This window comes from Podarcis pityusensis (assembly GCF_964106645.2).
Source record: "Podarcis pityusensis genome assembly, chromosome: 11".
Taxonomy (NCBI): domain Eukaryota; kingdom Metazoa; phylum Chordata; class Lepidosauria; order Squamata; family Lacertidae; genus Podarcis; species Podarcis pityusensis.
The window spans coordinates 47049153-47073031 of record NC_138036.1 but is presented as its reverse complement, the minus strand read 5'-3'; the positions used below and the strand labels follow the sequence as shown (position 1 = coordinate 47073031).

Genomic DNA, 23879 nt, shown 5'->3' with positions numbered 1-23879 from the left:
GGTTAAGTTATGCTGGCCACATGACCCGGAAAGCTGTCTGCAGACAAACACCGGCTCCCTCGGCCTGAAAACAAGATGAACGCTGTAACCCCATGACTGGACTTAACTGTCCAGGGGTCCTTTACCTTTATACCTTATTATCATGATTCTTCACTGTGTCAATATTCTGAAACAATGGATGAGCATTGATGGATTTCAGTGGGTCTGGTCAAACCATGACTACGTCTGCATCCAACCAATAGTTCAAGGAAATAGGCATTGCTATAAGCAGCTTACCTGTAAATAAGCTTCCAAGCCTTGCCGACGCTGTTCCAGAACTTTGGGCACCCAGTTCCTTACATGCTTCGAAGGGATTTCTGGTGTTCTTATGCATTTCTTAAGCTACAAATATGAACAGAAATACATTTCTCCCAAATAAAGTCCCTTTAGAAATGAAAAGGAAAGCATTCAAAGGGAGGTGAATACAGGGAATACAAAACCAGAAAGAAACAGCAAGGAGGGTTGAGGAGACAGAAAGACAGCGAAATGAATTTTGTTATCAAAAACCTTAACAGTCTACAAATAAACTGACTTTATTCCATTACAAATGTTATTGTATACAAGATGGTGAAGTGAATTTGAAATAAATACTATTAACAGGCAACATGCTGTGCAATTTTTAAAGCAAGAACTAAGCATTGTTATGTCAGCTAAATATTACTATGTGAAGTGGCCAATCTACACACCTAATAAAATCTAAAGAATTTAGTTTAACACAGATTTTAGCTGCACTCTTGTGTATTACGTGTATAAACAAACCTTAAAAACAGTATCACTTGTTCAAAATGCAATTTGACTTTAGTCCCTTTTCCAGGATTAGGCATTTAGAAAACAACAAATAAGCTGTGCAATACTGAACCACCCATATTTCACAGATATTTGAAGAAACAGAAAGCAAGGAACCAAGGGAATTCAACTGAAATCACAATGAAAAACACAACAGAAAAATGAAGTTCAGTAAATCTTAACTCGGATGTATATTGTGCTCTATTAGTGACCTATTCCAGGCCCTGGAAAATGGTTCCAATGGAATAAGTGTAACTGTACTTCCCTTGTGGTAGCTAAATTTATAGGATTGCATATATAGTTGGTTTTTTATTCTGTCTTCCTTCCAGCCTCCAAACCACCTTTTAAATTTGGAGGACTTTAAGAAGTGATTGGGTAGGTAAAGTTGCTTGACAAGGACGCACAAAACATGGGCTTGCGCTATTATTTCAATGTGCATTAACCGTCTTCTATTAACACATTCCATCAGTGCAAGGATTTTTGCTTGCACATCAATACTTTTCCTCCCTGCTCCCCATGCCCTCCCCAAACCTGCTCCAGATGGTTGGGAAAACTCCTAGGCCATATTTAGGGAGCCCACAAAGGTGGGGGAGAATGTTCTGTTGAACCAACAGAAATCCTCGTGCTGATGGAACAATGGTCTTAGAACTACACTGGATTCCACGCAATGGATTGGAAGTCTTCCTTTGTAGGAATGGCACAAGCCACACCTGTATAGGAAGAAAGGAAGAATCAGGACTGCACTCTTCAGCGTGCTCCCAGTTCTTCATCTGAAATTGAATCACCTGAGGTTCTGTGACATCAGGAGATTTACCAAAATGGATTGTCAAGGATGGGAGAGCTCCATATCTCGTCTGCTAGTTAGCCACCTTGTTTAATTTGTTGTGCTTATCTTCCATTGTGTTGCTTTTATGATATGCATATGGATTTTCTTTATGTTGCTAGCCATCTTTTGGATTATTTTATGATGGAAGGCCAGGATACATATGTCTTAAACAACTAACTACTGGGAGACATCTGTGCGACCTTTATCAAGTCACCCTCTCTTATCCTTAGGTCTCTCTCGTGTGTAGTAACAACTACAACTCAGGACTGCTATAAAGATGAGCCAGAGAAATATTTGTAAAGCTGAATGAATGATTAACAAGGTTCCAAGCAGAAGCCCCTCTACAATTCAAAAGAGAAAAAGAGAAAGTGAAAAGCACTTAGAGTGGATTTCCTATATTTGATACAAGGCGACATAGGTATTCTCTCACCTCTAAATGAATGTGATGGATGTGTGTGCGGAACTGCAAAGACAGAAACTCAAAATTGACTTTGACGTGCACACCCACAGGAGTTGAGAAATTTACATTTCATCTTTGAGCCTGAGGAGATGTCACCCTACTGAAAGATGTGTCAACAAAAGTCTCTGCTGATAAAAAGTTTGAACATCCAAAACCATTGCTCAAGGAAGACTATACAATACAATGGCTCATACGCCCACACAATTGTTCTAGAAGAGGTCTTTAATAAGAAAACCAGTAAGGCAGAAAGGGAAAACCCAAAAATTCCACTGAAATTCCACTGACCTCTCATAAGTGATTTTTTTGTATGTGTAGTATTTCTAGTTTGGAAGAACTAAGGCACACACCTTCTTCCTCTTACAACACATCCCCACTTCCTGGTAAAATGCTATGTGAATTGAGCATACTTTTTTAAAAAAAAGTATGGTTGCATCACAGAAACATTACTGCAGGGGTGAGGAGCCTCCAGACTAAATGTAGCCCTCTAGGTCTCCTCATTTGGCCTGGCAGGCCATTTTCAGCAAGCCACATGGGTGAAAGGAGGATTTCAATGGAGCAGCTGGGAGCTTAAAGCTCCCCAGTTGTTCGATGGATCCAGCAAAGCATGCTACTCTCTGTCTATCCTCCATCAGCTGATGGATGGAGCACAGTGCACCTTCAGTCCTCTTGAAGGTAGGGCCTTCAAAGGCATACTCCCATTCTCCATCATTCTCTGATGGGCAGATCAGAGCACATCCGCTTTCCCACTTCTCCTTCAAACTGCTGAGGTTTAAAAGAGAAACTGGGAGGAGAGAGGGGTACGTAAACCCTTTGTAAACATCCCAGCCCTGCTCTGTGAATTTGTACAAAGGGCTTTAAAACAGCCCATCCTCCCATCTGCTTCAAACAGAGGAGGTAGGATAAAGCAGAGGACATAGGACAAAGCCATCATGACCTGTAGCCATTATCCGCCATTCTTCTAATCCTGTTTTTAAGCCATTCAAGCTGGTGGCCATTACTACATGTTGTGAGAGTGAATTCTATCTTTTGCTTGTCTCAAATCTTCCAAAATTCAGCTTCTCTGGATAACCCTGGGATTCTAGTATTATGCAAAAGGAATAAAAACACCTCTAACTTTCTCCACCACACCATGTGCAATTTTATGCCCCTCTATCTTTACTTGCCTTTCCCCCTAAAGAGCCCTAAATATTGTATCCTTTCCTCACAGGGCTAGAAAGATGAAAGAAATGAAACACAAAAGATTCAGAAACCAGAGAAATCACTTTGGAACAAGTGGAAGGAAGGTTCAAGCAGAATCACTTTAACAACTTACGTACAATATTTACCTTTTTATGAAGAGCATGAAATTCACTATACCGCTTTTCAACAAAGTGCTTTCTTCCATTCATTAGTACCTCTATCTTAAAGACCTGTAAAAACCAATTCAAGAGATTACTTTACCTGTTCAAAACCCTGTTTGCTTTGTGATGTGTTTAAAGGAAAGAATTACTGAAGCTGATTTGTTCCTTCCCCCCAAACACAAGACACTCAGGAGATACTGAGGTGTAGCCACTGATTAATGAGTGTGCTGGTTAAATCCCCTGCTAACCAGTGGGCTCCACAAATACATCCAAGGACAATGAAGATTTGTGAGGCTTAAAAAACTTCCACTATACAATCAACCTAGTAGAAGCGCATATATATATATATATATATATATATAGCAAAACAACTCAAGAATATCTGGGTCTTTCAGCGATGTGCTATATAGTACATCAACAACCTTACACACATACAATTCAGTGATAGTGGTAGCATGTCTTGTGGAACACATAAAATATAAATGCAAAGACTATACTGCAGGTTAATTTCCACCTAACCTACATATTCATCTCTAGTCTCAGCTGGGCTTGCTCTAGTGTTTACACCATTAAAAAAAATGGTTTGGGCTCATTTTCTTTGCATGATGTGTATGACAGCTTTTGCTTCCTCCTGTGGAAGGTTGAAAGGCCAGCTGAAGATGCTCTCTAGTTCCACTAATTAGTAGCCACTAACATGACATTTTCTTGATTTTCAGGTCACTGGGTCAGATCTCAGGGCAGGTGACAAGAAGTATCTCAAAATGCTCATGAAAACATAACCTAGCAAAACCAAGGCCAGCAGAAAAGCATAATAATGAGAGGCCATTGCTACTGTAACCAAATGTGCTTACTTTCAGGATTTGTTCTATTAGGAGATCCTTGGATTAGATAAAGTCAGGGCACCAATATTAGAACCCAATTCTAGACCAGAAACTACTGAATTTTCAAAATTAACTTGCGAAAGGATTTTGGATAGGGAACCTTGCCTTAGCTGCTGTGCTGTGCTAAACTAAAAAGGCAGAGGAGGAGCAAATTGGAAGCAATTTGCCGGGTTGCTGGACATCGAAAGTTGGGAGAGTGCTGTCACATTCAGATTTCTGGCTGGTCACTGTGAGGACAAGATACTGAACCAAAGAAGGCCTTCAACCTGAACCAGCATGTTTGCGACAAGCCATGGTTTAGCTTAGCATTACATGTAAACATGGCCAGTATGCCTGAAGACCCCTGAACCTGTTCTCTACATTGTCACGAGGATACTTTTATCACTCTAATGGAATCTGTTCACATTACACGGAGAGGGGAGATAGTTAGAAGAGTCAGCATTTCAGACCAGGTACTGGAATCTGCATGGAATCTGTGTACACAGCACACTTTTGGTCACCTTCATCTTTTCTCTCCCTTTTCTTAACCTTATTCTGGAAGCTTAAGCCATTGGAGCCAATGACTGTGAGTACTAATTCTTCAAATTAAATGCTCTGACACAAACGACAGGGTTGCAGTGATTCACAGGACTAGCAGCCAATGAGAATTGTAATGTCGGAAAGAGCTTATACTCACACATAGATGCACAGGCCCTTTTGGACATTATGCTGAAAGTGAATGGGGAAGCCAGTAGTAGAAAACTCTGTCTCTGCTCCTTCCACATTCAGAAAATATCTGAAGACTGCTATTCTTTTGGTTATGCATTCACATGTCAGTATGAGGAAGGGCATTTTGCATCCCTCAAAATAGTGTATTTATCATCCATATTATTAATTTAATTTCAATTAGTCCTACTGTGATTATCTGATCACTATTTAGAATCTCAGCATGAGTACTATGGTAAGCCTAATGTGGAACATAGGTGTATTCTGAAGCAATACAGATTTGTGCATAAAAGAAAGGGGAACTTTCCTAACAGTTAAACATTTTGAGGTTTTATTAAATATGGACATGTATGTAGAAATTTTCATAATAAGCAGTAAAGGTCACCTATAAAAGATCTTACCAAGCATCAAGTAATGAGTTTCTAGCAATTTAAACCCTAACAATTGTGTTTACATGACACGAACAATCCCCATATGAAATATTCATGCATTTACCATACCACATTCTTATCTTAAAGTTGAGAGAGTAATGGGACTTCCCATAAGGACTGGGAATCCCTGACAGCCTCCTGCCTCCTCAATGTCTAACCATCCAAAAATATTAATATCCCATTCTGGGAAGAGGTTAACCATTGCCTTCCCTGCTACTGTTGAAGTAACATTTGATCCTTCACCCATCCCTGCCCTAGGACAGAAGCAGCCATTGGGAGAAATGGCAGTTTCCCTTTCAAGGAAAATGACAGACTTTGGGGGAGCAAGTAGAGGGACAATTTTCACTAGGACACAGGATTCAGAGTTAAGAACACTTCCTGCAAGCCATGGCCTCAGTTGTGAACAAATCCCTCTTTCGATTGGCTGTAACTTCTTAAGTAAACAGAAAACTCGTTAATAGGTTAAATGTGTATTATTCATTTATCTGGTTTGATCCGTTTAGCAACCGGCAAACATACAGTGCTATACATTGTCTTTTAACTGCATAATCAGTAAGCGCATTAAATAGAACAGATTAGATCTACAATGATTTGTCAGCCAAATAATCTTAATTTCTCACCATTACCATAATAAAATCCATGCTCAATCCGTAGCAAAGTATTTTTTTCTGCATGGAGCCAATACCTAATAGGGATAACAATTAGACATTTAAAATGTCTGCCAGAATTTAACTCATATTAATAGGAAGGATAGCTTTTGGTTTGAAGTACGTGTGGAAACTCATATTTTTTTTCTTCTGACCATCATGCCAAGTAGATGACATTTTATTTTATAACCATCAAAAAGCTGGAGAGGAAGAACTGGGGCCTATTAAATCAAAGTCCTGTTTTAAGAATTCTTTTTAGGAAGCCATAACAAAGTCTTTCAAGGTTCTTGGATCAATCTGCATAACAGCTGTCTTTATTTAAAATTATTTTTTAACATAGACCAGTAAGTCATCATCTGATTACCAGTTATAATAAAAATATGAAAGACAGTCGTAAGTTGGGGAGACTATCTTCCATCTTACTATAGCAAAAAAGCATATCCATCCCAATTTCCAGAACCAGAACCATATTCCTTTTCTGACTGCATTCCAGTTTTAAGCCTTGTGACTGAGAGACAGTGACATAGTGGGAAGGGCTACAGCTCAGTGTAGAATATATGCTTTGGATCAGGGTCAAAAACTCATTGATATATAAGCGAATCGCCAAATGACACCCCAAACCTAGATTACAGTTGCCACAACAGAATGTCTAGGCACCAATTGATTTAAAAATGAAATTATCATCATCATTATTTCATTTCAATACCACTTTATATTTTTTAAGAAAAATCTCAAAGTGCTTTACAGCACATTAAAACATCAAATAAAACAAATGCAAGCTTCAAGGGAAATGTTTCAGATCCTTCTCTAAGTGACATTTTCCTTTCCCTATATTTATTTACCTACTTTATTTAAATAGCTGCCCCATAGCAGCAGTACTCTAGGAAGCGAGTGTGGTGTAGTGGTCAGAGCGCTGGACTAGGACTTGGGAGATCCGGGTTCAAATTTCAAACGTTCCAGAGGTCGAATGTTTCAGTTTTCGAATGCAGAAAACCCAGAAGTAAATGCTTCAGTTTTCGAACGCGCCTCAGAAGTTGAACGGCTTCCACTGAGTTTCCCCCCAATTTTCTCTATTGAATTTGCAGACTGCTCTTTGTGCCTAGGTTTTCAAACGTTTTGGAACTCGAACAGTCTTCTGGATTGGATTATGTTCGAAAACTGAGATACCACTGTACACTTTGGAGAAAAAGGTGGGAGACAAATGCAGTATATAAGCTCTTCTGCTTACCTGATTAAGACAACTGGAGGGCCCTGCCAGATGGAGATGTCAGACGCCAACCTGGCATCCACAGATCTCCATGTGGTCGCAATTGAACCCGTGCCAGTTGCAAAGATTCCTGGCACCTGGGGAACTTCGAACAATGCTTTGGATGCAGAAAGTCCAAGGTTCAATCCAGGGCAGCTTCAGGTAGGGTTCAAAAAGATTCCTGCCCCAAACCCTGCAAAGCTATTGGCTGGCAGTGCATATACAACAATGAGCTGCAGACAGTGGTGAAGCCAGGTGATTTTGTTGTTGTTGTTTAGTCGTTTAGTCGTGTCCGACTCTTCGTGACCCCATGGACCAGAGCACGCCAGGCACTTCTGTCTTTCACTGCCTCCTGCAGTTTGGTCAAACTCATGCTGGTAGCTTCAAGAACACTGTCCACCCATCTCGTCCTCTGTCGTCCCCTTCTCCTTGTGCCCTCCATCTTTCCCAACATCAGGTCTTTTCCAGGGAGTCTTCTCTTCTCATGAGGTGGCCAAAGTATTGGAGCCTCAGCTTCAGGATCTGTCCTTCCAGGGAGCACTCAGGGCTGATTTCCTTAAGTGATTTTAGACCCTGCATTTAATGCTAACTTTGTCGGTTTCCAACAGAAAATTCAATCCACTATAGCTCTGGTTTTCAAACTCTGTTCCCAAGACCCCTAGGATTCTCTGGAAGCTTGTGGAGGTTTCTCATGAAGAACAGAAAATGTTCTACAGATGGCTGATTCTGTCAGAACAAGGAAGAGGTCCAAAATTGACCAGTCCATCCTTCAGAGGAAAGGTTTTTACGAAGAAAATGAAAGGTTTGTGAAAATAAGGTCTGATGTCTAAGTTGAGTTTGTCTCATTCCAAATGCAAACAATTGCGTTTGTTATTTTTCTCTTACGTTGGTTAAAGTTTAAAATTGTGCTTTCTCTTTTAAATACCCCAATCACTTCTCTCTCATCTGTTTACCTTTCAGCAAGCATTTGAATGTGACCCAGGAATGGTCTGCTTCAGCATGTAAAAAGTTTCTTTTTAAAAAAAGAAAATAATTGCTTTCTGTTAATGACTCATATACTCAAGAATTGTAGTAAGAGCTTATGCACAGTAATATAATTCACTTCTAGTTCCTAAAAAATGACTTCGGATGAGTCAACAAACCATTCAAAAGAATGCTTTGGTTTTTAGAACAATTTTCTATAAAAATATATAAGACATACATATTAACGAAATAGCAATGATGTAATGATTTTAAAGTAATTCTAACTAGAAGAAGAACATACTGAAATCTGGATACTGACTCTTTAAGCTCCTCTAATTCTACCTACTGGATGCAGGAAGCTTTCCTGGGAATTAAAAAAATAAAAGCTGCTAGGTCAGGATGGGTGCCTGTGCTGGAGGCATGATCTTACAAAGAATTTCGGGAATGCCTAAGTGTCAGGAAGTGAATCTTGAGAGGGAAAATCTATATAGATAATTCAAGGAATGACAACTGTTTTCTGACATGTGTCAATCAGCTCATCCTCACTCCGTTTAATATGAACTTTCCTTACCTCTTTTTGAAACCATCTTTTCAATCATTTCTGGAATCACTAGTGACAGCAAATACAGAGTGCATCTTCTGTAGCACTAGCATTATAATAATAATATGATGCAATGAATGAAATGCATATTTATTATAGGTCCACGAATATACCACTTAATGCATAATCTGATTAAACACAAACACAGCCTAACTAAAAACAACATAAGGAAATAAAAACCTAAGAGGTCAGCTGCTTGCGAACTAGCATTAGTCAACATTACAAATCCTGGTTGAATGTTGATGAACCTAATCTGCATTTTTATTGGCCACCTGTAACCCTTGAACATCATCACAACTAATTCCACTCAGGTCAAGATTTCTCATAGGCAACCTAGAGAGCATTCAAGAGATAACAACCCATTTCAGAATCAATTTTACAAAACAGATGAAACAAATCTGAGTATAGTTCACTGACTAAAAGCAAGCTATCCCTTCTAAGTATGTTGAACATAGCTTTACAAGAACAAAAAGAAATAGCTGTTCTGACCATAAAGAACCAGATGCAACCAAGAGGGGAAATCTTATTGGTTATTTTGTTATTCTAATATGTGATTACTGGAACTCTTAAAGCATCAGAAGGATCCAGCAATACAAAAACAGAAAGGATGCACACTGTACGGTCAAGTTATATTTTAATGGAAATTATAAAAAGCAAGAAGCTTTAAGCTTTCTAGAATATTCCAGGATATGCAGAACTCAATGTATTATTGAATCCATTATAATACAAATGAGGAAAGTTCAAAGGGCATGGAGGAATGGGAAAGGAAAACTTGTAACTGAGCATTGTCTTAGCTGACAAATCTCTAAAAGAATATTTTCTGATTCATCAATAATTTGGTACCAAAGGAAGACTAACAAAACAATTTAACAGCTTTCGTATTTTTAAAGAAGTTCAAAGAAAGACCGAAGAACTTAAGGAAGTACAACAAAAACAGCAAAACCATAGTGGGATATGAATAGGCCAGCTCATACCACCCTTCAAGCTCTGAAAGACATTCACAGAATTTAAAGAGAACTTAATTCTTATCTTGTCCAGCTTTCTGCAGGACATAACTGCAGTATCCCTGACAGTCTCAGTAGACCAAGAATCATGTTCGAACATCAGCAACAACAAAAACTGAAATACAGTGGTACCTCGGGTTACATACGCGTCAGGTTACATACGCTTCAGGTTACAGACTCCGCTAACCCAGAAATTGTACCTCGGGATAAGAACTTTGCTTCAGGATGAGAACAGAAATTGTGCTCCGGTGACATGGCAGCAGCGGGAGGCCCCATTAGCTAAAGTGGTGCTTCAGGTTAAGAACAGTTTCAGGTTAAAAACAGACCTCCGGAACGAATTAAGTACTTAACCTGAGGTACCACTGTACATCTCAAAATCAACCCTTGCAAGAACAATTTCATAGTAACATAATGAAGCAGCAATGTAATAACAAATGTAACAACATACAGAACAACCAACATTTCAGTACTGTAAATATAACACATTTACACTAACAACATGATACCTTCTGCCATTTGGAGCAATGGAGAACGAATCTGCTTCATCTTCTGTACCCATAATTCCTATACTTCTCCTTCCATTCCCTTTGTCAGAATAACCAGGAAGGAGAAATACTGTGAAAGTGAAACAATTGCAGATGGGAATTTATCAATAGTCCACTTTGAGAAGGAAGGTGGTTGGGCCCTGGGCAGAATAAAAACTGAACTTCTTAATCAAATATTTCAAATGTTAGGGTGCTGCTTATGTTTCTTTTAAAATAGCCAGGTTAAAATTATAGTTAAATGCACGTTAAAACCATACATATAGACTCTTAAAAGTGAACCAATGGCCCTCACATTGGTTTAGTGCAGGGATGGGAATCTAATTTGACTGGATCCTTATATCCCACTACCCATCCCTGGGCCTAGTTTGGCAGGTGGGTGGGGTCACCCACCTGTCAATTGCCTGACGTTGCAAGGACAACAGGCCTACATGGTTTGAAATCAGGCTGTAAGAGCAAAGGCACAATACTTTGCAAGCACTGGTGATTAGCTGATAAGTGGGGCTTGCAAAGCTCCACACTCGTGACTTTGCAAGCACTCACAAATTCCCATTCTCCCCAGCCACAACTTTCCCTGTACCACGCATGATGTCATAGATGAATTCAGGTGTAAGACAAGTGGGCATGACTTTGTGAAAATGGCCTTGTGGAAGGTCTGGCAGACTGATGGTTCCCCACCACTGGATTAGTATTAGGGCAGTGTTTCCCAAACTTGGGTATCCAGCTGTTTTTGACCTACAACTCCCATCATCCCTAGCTAGCAGAACCAGTGGTCAGAGATGATGGGAACTGTAGTCCAAACATAGCTGGAGACCCAAGTTTGGGAAACACTGTATTAGGGAAACCTCAGGTTTGTGTGCTCTCCCCTCCTCTCTCCTCCAGTGCGGATGCAAAGATAAAATAGAAAGTTTTCACTTCTATTTTAAGTGGCCACATTAGTTAATTAATTTTTAGTCCCTCACAGGGCAAGGCTTCCTCATTTGGGCGGCTGCTGCTGTTTCTCACAGCTTCTGATTCCAGGTGGAAGAGGCCACAGGGAGAGGAAAGGTGTTTAGACATAAATGAATTTGATCTGAGCTAATCTATTCTATTCATCAGACCCAAATAAAACGCAAAAAGCTTAAAATGCCGGATCTCCCTGGCAGATCATGTGCCCTTATAAATAAAATAAAATGGTGCCTCTTTCAATAAATACTAAAATGAAATGAGTTTACACAACTATGAATAAAAGCAAGCAAGCGATTAAAAGGATAAAACAAACTTTGCAAATTCTGAACCTCCCTGACAAGACACAGGAGTCTCTCTCAAGAATTCTCCCCTCTCATCAGCTACTGCAGATAGAAAACGTGCAGTCTTCACAGTTGTATATTTATCTTGTCTGCCTAGCAGATAAATTACAGACTCGAGGTCAGACCTCTCTTCATTTCTCCCTAAAATTTGTCCCAAGTGTTGTTTTCCCAATGCATTATACAAAAGACAACATATAATAATATGCACAAGGTCCTCACAGCACAGTTTAAGTTACAACGACAGATACGTTCAGAATATGGCATGTTTTGGAAACTTGCTTTTAAATCATCTGAGGGCATCAGATTTAACTGGGCTTCAGTAAAGACCATCCTATCTCTCAGTCTCTGCAAATTCTCAAAAGAAGAAGGTAATACATGAGGAATGCAAGGGAAATTCTTATGCAGTCGTGCTATTTTAGAAACAGATACAGTTGCTCTGTCCATCTGAAAGGTCACATCAGTCAATCCCTGCTTCAAAAGCTTTTTAACGAACTCCACACCCAAACTCTTTGAATATAGTTAAAGAAAAACCCCAAATTCACTACAGGGATGAAATGACCCCCTTGCAAGAGTGATTGTTCATTTCCTCAAAGGCTGCCATAAGAGGACAAAAAAAGGGTAAATTTTAGCCAAAGGTTAAACATAATTTTGTATACCACTGTTAGTATTGCTATACAGTGGTACCTCAGGTTACATACGCTTCAGGTTAGACTCCGCTAACCCAGAAATACCGGTAGTGCTTCAGGTTAAGAACTTTGCTTCAGGATGAGAACAGAAATTGTGCTCCAGCGGCGTGGCGGCAGCAAGAGGCCCCATTAGCTAAAGTGGGGCTTCAGGTTAAGAACCGTTTCAGGTTAAGTATGAACCTCCGGAACGAATTAAGTACTTAACCTGAGGTACCACTGTATAGCCAGTTCAGCTTTGCATAAACCAGAAGGTACAGATGGGGGGTAGGGAAGCAACAGTAATGATAATTGAAATTTATTTTGAACTATCTCCAAGGGACCTGACCACTGTACAGAAGCAGACAAATGAGTTCCCAACTACAGTGGTACCTTGGTTCTTGAACTTAATCTATTCCGGGAGTATGTTTTACTTCCAAAACTGTTGGAAAACCAAGGCACAGCTTCCAATTGGCCACAGGAGCTTTCTGCACTCAAGCGGAAGCCACGTCGGACGTTCGGCTTCCGAAAAACGTTCACAAACCAGGACAGTCACTTCCAGGTTTGCGGTGTTTGGGAGCCGATTTATCTGACAACTAAGCCATTCGGGAACCAAGGTACCACTGTATACAGCTCCAATACTGGCGCTACCCAATGCCTAGACCTAGCTCTACAAAAAATGTAAAATACCCAATGTAATCTTCTCACTTCGTCTTTTGAAACTCTACATGTTGTATCCAGTTTTCTGCCTGAGAATACACCACCCCCAAAATTGGGGAGGAGGGGAAAGAGAGGTGTTTACAAGTCTCCCACAGTCCTCAGACATAGTGGCCATTTTGGACAAAACATTGAGTATGTATTCAGGAATTACACAACTCAGCATGGTGATGTATACTTTAGAAGGCACTCTAGGTAAAGGTAGAGGGACCCCTGACCGTTAGGTCCAGTCATGGATGACTCTGGGGTTGTGGCGCTCATCTCACTTTTATTGGCCGAGGGAGCTGGCGTACAGCTTCTGGGTCATGTGGCCAGCATGACTAAGCCGCTTCTGGTGAATCAGAGCAGCGCATGGAAACGCCATTTACCTTCCCGCTGGAGCGGTACCTATTTATCTACTTGTACTTTGACGTGCTTTCGAGCTGCTAGGTTGGCAGGAGCAGGGACCGAGCAACAGGAGCTCGCCCCGCCGTGGGGATTCGAACCGCCGACCTTCTGATTGGCAAGCCCTAGGCTCTGTGGTTTAGACCACAGCACCACTCTAGATCTTGCATTAATACCACAAGCCTAGAAATGTCTCCTGAAAAGTAAATCCCATTTAATTCATTGGGGCTTTCTACCAGGTAAGCAGGTATTAGGACTCACCCATGGCCCATTTGGTAACATTTCTGCTGTTTGCATAATACTACTGGTTTACAAAGTACTTTTGCTTAGTTAGTACCAAGTAATAGCTAGCACAGCTAGTCAAGTAGAAAAGGAGAGGCCAGTGAGGATAGCTTTTTTAAAACTTCAAATTGTATGTCACCTATGAGCCAAGTATTCAGATAAACTTCTTTGTACTATTGATATTTGCTACATTTTTCAATGAAACATTTTTCCTTTCTAATTTAAAGATGGTTTCACTCCATTAGCAGAACAGCTCAGTTTCCTTGTTTCGTTACACGCCAAAAGAGAACATTCAGTGCCCCTCCACCCCAAATTCAAAAGACTTGCATTCAAATTGGAATTGCATTATCCTCTCAAGACAGCTATTTACATGAAATCTCTTATAGTTTCTCTGTCGGTATAAAATGTAGATGCCACTGCACATCAGGCCTCTGTTTGGCTCTTTGAACAGACAGTCCAAAACAGTTTTCCTGATCTGTTTCAACTTGAAATGTTGTCAATATATGGATTGTCTTGCTTTCTAATTCAGTGAAAAATCTAGTTTTCCATTAGTCTCTGCCTTTCTAATTTTCAATACAGCTTTACTAAATGTAATTATTAAAGGCAGATTCAAGAAAGCAATTACTGAGCTACTGGTTTGTATCTCTGAAGTCTTAATAAGCAGCGTGAAGTGGAAATGCCAGGAATGGTTAAAAATAATTAATAATAAAAATAATAATGTAAGTGATTGTGGAGATGACATGACACTTCACAGAACGACATCAAGTAAAGGCTTAGGGCTGTGATCTAATTCAGGTCTGTTTCACCTTACCATCACCCAGCTATAGCTGCTTGTTGTGTGGTGCTTAACAGTCTGCTTCTGAAACTCCCTCCTTTTTCAGGAGCGGTCTTGTTGGACAGCAGGGTTTGCTACTTCAAGGGAAAGGTTTGTGTGTGGGAGACCTGCCATCCAGTCCTTTGGATTGGGGCTTTAATCTAGTGCTGTTTGGACATTGCAATGGTTGAGTTGTACATGCAAATGGGAAGTCAGGTTTGCTGAGTACCTCCTTTCCCTGGCATCACTCAGAGTTCCAGATAATTTGGAAATCTGTACCCTCCCTTCTGATGTTTGTGCTGTACATGAGGGGAAATCACCTGAAATTTGACAGAGAAATCTTGAACCGGAAGGAGTATGTGCAGTGTGCAAGGGATCCAATCAGAAGCCAGGGTGACTTCTATAATACTGGAATACGCTGCTCAAAGCGGAACAGTTGAGGGGTATGAAACTGGAATATACCAATAAAATCAGAGCTATGAAACAAATTAAATATCAGAAACAAAGACAGTCATTACAGCAAATAAACCAATGTATCCATCTTCAAAAGCCATAATTTAAATATAATGGCTTCTCCTGAAAGCCATCTTTGGGTTGGGATGAGAATCTAAACTCTAGAAGTTTAATCCAGAAAAGACAGATGTACCTGGCGGTGAAAGATTCAAGTGAACCAGAAATAGGTATACAAACTGTTCTGGGCAAGTTTATACTTGTTTCAAAGCAGCAGCTTCATAATTTGGGTGTACTTCTGGATCTTATTTGAAAGCTGCAGTACTAATTTTGAAAATAAATAATAAATTAAAGGAAACTGAATAGCTTGGTTAAACAGCCAGGATAGCTCCTTGCACAATGGAATGGCTGAGAATAAGAATACAGTACTGGCAATACCAGTGGTAGATCAAAGCTGGGAACACCTTGAAAGATCAAACATCATTCCATGCTCATCTTTAGCGAGAGAACTGTTACATTCAAGCTTAAGCAAGAAGATTTTCACCTCCTCTACCATATGGGAGGTTGATGACATAAACCTGATGTAAAAATACCATTTAAAAGGTTTAAAAACTCCACTCATTCATTTTATAACAAGGTTAATTATTTAATAGAAGAGTTCTGCAGTGCTTTGTAAAAGCATGACAGAATGGCCTAGAGGCACAGTGTATTGATCCATATGGTTAACTGCGCAGAAAATAGTTTTAAGTATTCATCCTACTTTTCTAAATATCGGGAAGCAAACAGCATTCCTCAACTCTAGCTACATGGTTTATAAAGTTAAAAATAAGTAAGTGAGGTGCAGTCTTAGAAGAACAATAATTATACAAGTACTTCCAATTAAACAGATGCTCTTGTTTTCTATATATGCATGTCCTTGGCTTAGTGGAGATACGACGCTTTCAAATTTCTTAACCATTAAGCAACTGGGAGTAACCTTCAGGAGCACATTGTTAAACATGGCATAGCTTCAAAGCACATTTTCAAACTCTGGTTTAAAGCTTACTATGGGCAGTATTAGATACAAGCTGATATTATGGCTGCCTTGGGATTAATTAAATCCTGCCTTAGCACATAGCTCTATCACTCCTCTCTGAACGGGAATGGGGAAACAAGTCAGAAAGTCAGAGTTAACCACAGTTTCCTGTTACACTCAAAGATGAAACTATGGCTAATGGTTTGACCAGAAGCCAGGATACAAAGTGGAAGTCTAAAGCTGGCTTATGAATCCTGGTTTGTTTGTTTGGAAGCTATTACGCATAACCTGGCTTATTAAGGCAAGATTTGATTGTGCAAACCAGGTCACAGTCAAAACATGGTGAATGCTGAAAACAGAAATGAGGAGAAAATGAGGAGAAAAAGGGAAAGGAACCATGATTAAGCAATACCTGCATGAAGCCTTATTGCTATGGAAATATAACAGATTGCAACTTTTTAAAAAAGAAAACAACAACTTTATGAGCGATGCTCTGAGAGCTTTCCATTTCTTATTTTTTATACTAGGCTAAATGCACCAACTACTGTTACTGCATAATCTTTGATTTAACAGGGAAACTGTAGCATTATTTAAAAGTTCCATATGTGCAAAGCATTTCAGCTTGCCAGGTAGAATGATCCCCCCTCTCCTTTTCCCAGGAATTTTCTTGACCCCCTGAGTCAATTTTTTCGGGGGTGCAGGTAAAGGGGAAAGTTCCATTGCAGGGCTTGTTAGGTAAATCCTGCGCTATATGTTTAAATCCTGAATAATTATCTGTGTATTAAAATCAATAGATTGTATCCAACAGTAGTCATATTCAGAGTACACCCAATGAAATTAATGGAAATTAAATAAACTTAAGTTACATAAATTTTACTTGGTCTGTTCTGAGTAGAATTTTGCTGGATACAACCCAATATTTTTAAACTAGATACTTGAAAATATGAACGGTTTTGTTTCTTTGAAGTAGTTACCAAGATTTATCATATTCAGGGATGTACATTTTCGAAGTTTTTTTTAAAATACGACAGTGTATTCTGCAAAACTGGACCTAACATTTGGACCTAAAATCCGTCAATTAATGGTAATTTAGTGGTATGTTCACAGACAATAGAAAAGAAGTTGTGTGTGTAGCGATACCAAATAATTTATACACAGCAGATGTCAGCTGTCATCTTTGTCAATTCCACTAGTCTGCCCTCCCTCCTTCCTTCCCTCCTTAGTCTGGGTGAGCTGTCAAGTTTCTAGTTTCTGATGTGTATTTACATCACTCAATGATACTTGACAGTAGTGAAAGGCCACAGAAAACTGCTTATTGATCAGAGCAAAACTAGTTGATGGAACAGATGAGGTTGTATTACTGAATTGCGGCTACACTCAGGTGATGACATTTTGTTCCCCTGTATACAAGTGCTTAATGGAATACAACTTCATTATATCATGCCACTAGCGCTTAAAACATTGCACAGATTTCATGACTGCTTTTGTGTACGCAGTGATGAAGACAATCTATTTGCACTGGTATGTGCTCATAAACACTTGCAAACTATCAGCCAACTTGCCAAGATGAATATACCAGACAGGCACTGAAGTCGCAATCTTGCAAAATCCTAATTGAGCTGACCTTTTTTTGTTTTTTAACCCAGTGTTACCATTTAGAAGGGAACAATGGCTCGGGTTTCAACACTTTTAAAACTTTCACACCTCTCAGTGTACATGCTTACATGGCTTTTTAACTGTTTGGAACGGGTGTCTTTACCAGTGACTAAGTTCTAAAAAGTCTCATAGAATCCAGATGGGAAGGTAGAGCTGGAGACCAGGCAAGTGGAAAGAGACATCATTAAAGGTAAAGAGAAGAGGTGATTACAGGAAGGATATGGAAGATCAGATTGTCATCCTTTCATGAAGTGTCCAAAGCCTTCCGCTATTTGAAATTCAGCTCTTAGAACAGGGGTCAGCAAACATTTTCAGCAGGGGGTCGGTCCACTGTCCCTCAGACCTTGTTGGGTGCCCAGACTATATTTTGGAAAAAGAAGAAGAACGAATTCCTATGCCCCACAAATAACCCAGAGATGCATTTTAAATAAAAGCACACATTCTACTCATGTAAAAACACACTGATTCCCGGACTGTCCGCGGGCCGGATTTAGAAGGTGATTGGGCCGGATCCGGCCCCTGGGGCCTTTGTTTGCCTACCCATGTCTTAGAAAATGGAAACCATTTCCCCACTGCTGAGTTGAACAGCTGTCCTGCTTTGGGACCAAGATGAAAGCCAACTCCACCATCAATATCCCATCTTTTCCTCCTGACGGCTACTGCACAGAATTAGCACCACTAGGCAATGCATCTGATGCTGGACTGAAACTAGAAAAGGCGCAACTTCATTCACTTATTGAAACATACAAATTAAAGTGTATGTATACATGCTACCATACACGCAAGTATCTAGCCAAAAGTTTAAACAGCGAAACAGAAAAAATAATTTTTGTTCATTACTGTATTATGTATTTTTTGTGTTTTTATACGGTAAACCACCCTGTGATCCTTGGATGAATGACCGCACAGGAAATAAATAAATAAAAATACTGCTTTAAATCATATTGGTATTTGTTGAAAAGCATACCAGGTAGTGCATACAACAAACATGTTGGATACTAGGAAATAATTAATAGGAACCACAGTCCCATTGTTAGAAACATCCCTATACTTGATTAATCTAACCAATCGTAGGCGAAAATAAAGTTACGGTAAGCACTTCACGTAAGTGTGCTAATTATATTAATATATCATTAGTTGGTGAACTGTGATACAATGTGAACATTTAAACAGAAGGGACCCTCCCCTGTCTAGTGAATACAGTCAGATTACAGGGTTTTTTCCCCATATTTTTATATAACGGCCCATATCCTGTTCTGAAAGTAGAATTTGTTCATAGGATACAGGCATTTAATTACTACCGCTGGGTTCAGCCAGGTGGTTAACAATTCAAAGCAACACTCTACAATATAAAAGCCACAACACAATAAAAAAGGAAGTAATGATCTACTTAAAAAAAAAAAAAGCCAAATAATTTTGGGTTTCAATTTGTTGTTTTGAAATATCCTGTACACCACCCTGAGATTTTTATAATGAAAGGCAATTTATAACGAAAGGCAGTATAAACATGCTTTTAACAAATTCTGAAATCACTATTTCCCCCCATACTTTTATTAACACTGCTAAATTTGCAACACTGCCTTCCATCACTAAAATCCAGATCCCTTGCTTGAAACGCCTACAGTATTGTCAAATGCACATATTTTTGCCTGACCTTATTTTTAAAAAACAAATCGAGAAATTGACGGATTTGGGGGGGGGGGGTTTGGGAATCAGCCTGAGGCAAAGACCTGGTATGGAAATTCCCAAAAGATGAAAGCTGGCAAAGCTATAAGCAATTAAAAATAACAGGAAATAACAGTTCTTAATAATAGCAGTTGTATCTTGAGATATAATGGATATACATATTTGCCAGTGTCAACATTTTAATGGCAGCCATTTTAAAAAAAGTTTTGAGTGTGTGTTTACACAGACTTATTTTACAATACAGAGAGCTGGAAGCGATTGCAGAGATGAGAAATGGAAAAACGTGTTTAGCTCTTGCAGCTTTCCCAAGCACAAATGGATGAAAAGCTTAGACTAGGTTACAGCTGGGAAATGGTGGAACTGTCCAGTGGAGAAACTAACAATGAGGCAAAAAATGTGTAAAAAAAATACACATGGTAAAAAAGACATGGTAAAAAATGCACACTTGAAAAGGTAAACTGTCAGGAAAAAACCTTTGATTTCCAAATGTTCTTTCTAATGTCATGTTGGGTAACAGCCAAGGTTAGTTAGATTAGACCCACTAAAATCAGTGTATTTAAGTCCATTGAATTGTATGTGTCTACTCAGAGTATGACTAACATTGAATACTGCCCAGTTGATTTCTCCTTCCCATACCCTCTGGAGAACATTTCATAGAAATGCTCCACAAACTAGGGAAATATTTTATGGTCTTTCCTGTACATAAGCTTCCATTCCCATAACTAACATATGCAAAATTTTAAATGACCAGATGTGACTTCTGCCAGAGCCTCACCTGTGAAGTACTATTATCTATCAAACTATTGATATAAGTCTCTATAGCCACTGGCTCTTTTCCCAACTACTCTAAGCAGCACTTTATGTGGGAATGATACCTGACACTCTCTATATACAGTGGTACCTTGGTTGTCAAATCTAATCCGTTCCAGAAGACCGTTCGACTTCCAAAACGTTCGACAACCGGGGCGTAATGGGCGGTCGGCAAATTCCGTTGAGAAAATGGAGAAACGTGCCTCAGAAGGTGTTCAACTTCTGAGGCGTGTTCGAAAACAGAAGCATTCACTTCCGGGTTTTTGGTGTTCGAAAACCGAAATGTTCGGCTTCCGAGACGCTAAAAAACTGAGCTTCTACTGAAGTCCCAATTACCCCAAATGCTAACTGTGAAATAAAAATGGGAAGCATGTGAGAGAGGCAGAGAGAGATAGACAGACAGACAGACAGACAGACAGACAGAGACAGAGAACGACCCTTCTCCACACCCACCTGGAATTTATGTGACTACAAAAGCACCTCAGTACACATGATGAGGAGTGAAGGGCTTTTTCAACCTCTATTGAAAATCTTCTTCTAGGAAAATATAAATAGATATCTAGAAGCATTTCGCAACCAAACCTTTCACCAGCTTGTTTGCTTTATAAATGACATTTGACTTAATGGAAAAATATTAAGCCGTTTCCCCTTGTACTCAGTATTTATAGAGAAAACAAGAATTCTTAGCCGTTCTATATGTTTATAACTTAGCAACTTTGACACTCATAATGAAAACAGATAAGGATGATGAAGGGCAATGGGTTCTCATATGGCCTTGTTAAGTAAAAAAGGGAAAGAAGCCAGAAAATGAATTAGTTGTTCCTCGATAGTAAAACTATGCATCCAAAGTGTAAGGCACTAAACTACGCACAACTAGGACCTGCCTCAAACTGAAAAACAATGCCTTTAATTTCCAGGCACATTCAGACACTTTAAAATCGTGCCTTTACCCAACGTCTTTCTGCAATAGAAAAGAAAGATTTGCTGCTGCATGCTTAGGTGCCTCATTCTGTTCTCTTCAATGAATTTGTAATTCTACCAAAATAAACATCATTGAAAGGTGACCCAAGTTAGTTGCCGGCGTTTAGCGCCACCCCTGACTAGTTTTATAGCACTAATAAACAATATTCATTTTGTTGGTGGGGAAAAATTCTACAGCGGTTTGCAAGATGCTCACAGCACTGTCTAAGACTTCAAAAGGGCAGAAACTGACTCTTTGTGACAGGGATATGTGAACTGGGTAAATACCTGAGCCACTGCTCTAAGCATGCCTGCAGCAGTATCACTACTTATTTTCAAAAAAAGCACCGTAACTGGAGCAATGACTTTTACTGTTTTTTTCAGTTAAACTCAAAGGAATCAAAACAATATTTTCTTAAAGCGAACAACACTTTAAAAAATGATGTACTGTCTGGAAACGAGCACTTCCTAAACAGTGTGACATTCTGTTTTTTAATTGTTTTGTTTCTAAATGGTGCACCCTAAGAGCCTAAGAGCTGGCTGGAAGAAGTTTCTGCACAGGATTTCAGTTCCACAAAGAGATGGAGCTCTTCCATTCATACGAATGGCAGCTCCGTATTCAACCCATTGACTAGCTGGTGGTATGATTTACTTTCAGGTCTGATTTGCATCTTTGCATTTTTCAGTGGCACTGTGCATTGCTTTATTGCCTCCTCTAGAAGCAAAACAGAGACCAATTCCCAACCCCACTCCCAAAAAATCAGAAGCCAACACACACATTATGAAAATAGAGCTCACAGAAAATTATCTAGCTTTGATGTAAGGCTGGTTTCACTATTTAAAGGGCAGGTGTACACTGTACAGTGGTACCTCAGGTTAAGTACTTAATTTGTTCCGGAGGTCCATTCTTAACCTGAAACTGTTCTTAACCTGAAGCACCACTTTAGCTAATGGGGCCTCCTGCTGCCGCTGCGCCGCTGCTGCATGATTTCTGTTCTCATCCTGAAGCAAAGTTCTTAACTTAAGGAACTATTTCTGGGTTAGCAGAGTCTGTAACCTGAAGCGTATGTAACCCGAAGTACCACTGTACTGATTTTGCCACTCCCACTATGCTTCAGGCAGGCTATTGAACAGTTTCATAACCATTCCACAGCCAGAGTTACCCATCACTGAGTCTAAGAAAGCCACTGCAACCCTGTTCAGATAATGCTTCATGGAAGAAGTTTTCAAGCTTGCATAGCATGTTTCCAATCCCCTAGAAAGCAATGCTTGATTCATGAGTTCCACTCATTTTGGATTTTCCAGGCTCCCCTGCCCGCCACACTATTTCTGGAATTAGAATTATCTGTTCCTGAGAAGTGAGGCATGCTAGGTTTATTCAGAGAGATAGATTATTCAAATAAGCACCTGGTGAGAAATAGGATGCAAGACCAGATGGTTTGATCTGGAAGGGCTCCCCTTGTCTCCTTTTGTTGTATCCTCTCTTGATATTTCATGATAAGATTACATCATACAAATGGCCCAAGCCAGCAAAACAAACAAACAAACAACAACAACAACGGGGGGGGGGGGGAGAGACAGGCAGGAAACATGCTATTTAGTTCTGCTAGTGAGAGGTATTAGTTTACCAATAAGCAGACATTAAATATAGTATCTACCCTAATACTTACTGCTGCATGTATTGTGGCATTTACAGAGACTTGCACTTACAAGCATCATGATAAAAGATATGAACACTTTTTTCATTTTGAAGTAGGCTGTCAAGGAGATTAATGCAACAGTGTCAAGAAAAGGGAAGATTTAAATTTTTCAACAGACAGTAACAAAAGAAGCCAGAAGACCCTGAGGAAAAAAGAAAGTGGAAAAACTATGATTCAGCTAAACTACTGAGAATCCACAATAGATGCAGACACCACGCAGAGCATCAGGAGATACTAGTACGACACTTTAAGATACTTGTTAACTAATGTCAAGATCATTTGTAAAATGAGAACATCTGGTTCGACATGTCAGAGTTACAATTGTGTTCCTGTCAAAAAATTACCACTTGCCATTTGAAGGAAAACAAAATCAGGAAGCAAAGCATGAAGAGAGCAATCACCACACTGAAAACAAATATTACCAAGTAAATATTACCAAAATATTTCCAGAGCTAAAAGACACTTGCCAGCATCGCATGAAGCACTGACTGCTTTGTCATATCTTTAGCATTTAGTTAAGGGGGTGGGAAAATACAGCTTCCTGTATTGTAGAATGTTGGCCTTTTTCATTCATTCGATGTATCCTCAGACTGATATCTCTGCATACTTAATGTATTCAATGGAAATCCACATTGTCATTAGAAATTCACGTTTTAGTAAGTCACTCATTATTCATGGAATCAGACATAGGGCTCAAATGTTAACAAGGTCACATGAGAAACACGCTTAAAACAACTTTTATTCATTTCAGAACAGCGTGTGCACATCTAATTTTCTTCTTTTCAAAAGAGAGGGTTGTTAGGGGGCAAGTTTATGTGTCTCCTCTCTTAAACTTTGCTTGAACATGCAAGTCTTTTAAGATAATTTTCAGATGTCATCTCAAATTCAATGTACACAGTGACCCCTACTGTTACTCAAGTTGGATATCCAAGGAAAAGCAATGACAGCCCAACCTGGTAAATGATTCATTGTCGTGCAAAGCT

The 23879-nt window shown here is 39.5% G+C and overlaps 1 protein-coding gene across 2 annotated transcripts in view; it reads right to left on the bottom strand.

Moving 5' to 3' along the window:
- Window positions 1–23879, bottom strand: part of SNX24 (sorting nexin 24) — a 75389-nt gene that overhangs the window by 34886 nt on the left and 16624 nt on the right. Inside the window, exons 2-4 of one of the 2 annotated variants that reach the window (XM_080973279.1) lie at window positions 10436–10544; window positions 3437–3520; window positions 277–381 (exon numbers count right to left, since the gene is read on the bottom strand). In XM_080973279.1, the coding sequence (XP_080829405.1) occupies window positions 277–381; window positions 3437–3499 (168 nt within the window). In that variant the 5' untranslated portion in view covers window positions 3500–3520; window positions 10436–10544. The remainder of the gene's footprint in view (window positions 1–276; window positions 382–3436; window positions 3521–10435; window positions 10545–23879) is intronic. The other variant, XM_080973278.1, reaches the window with a different exon arrangement.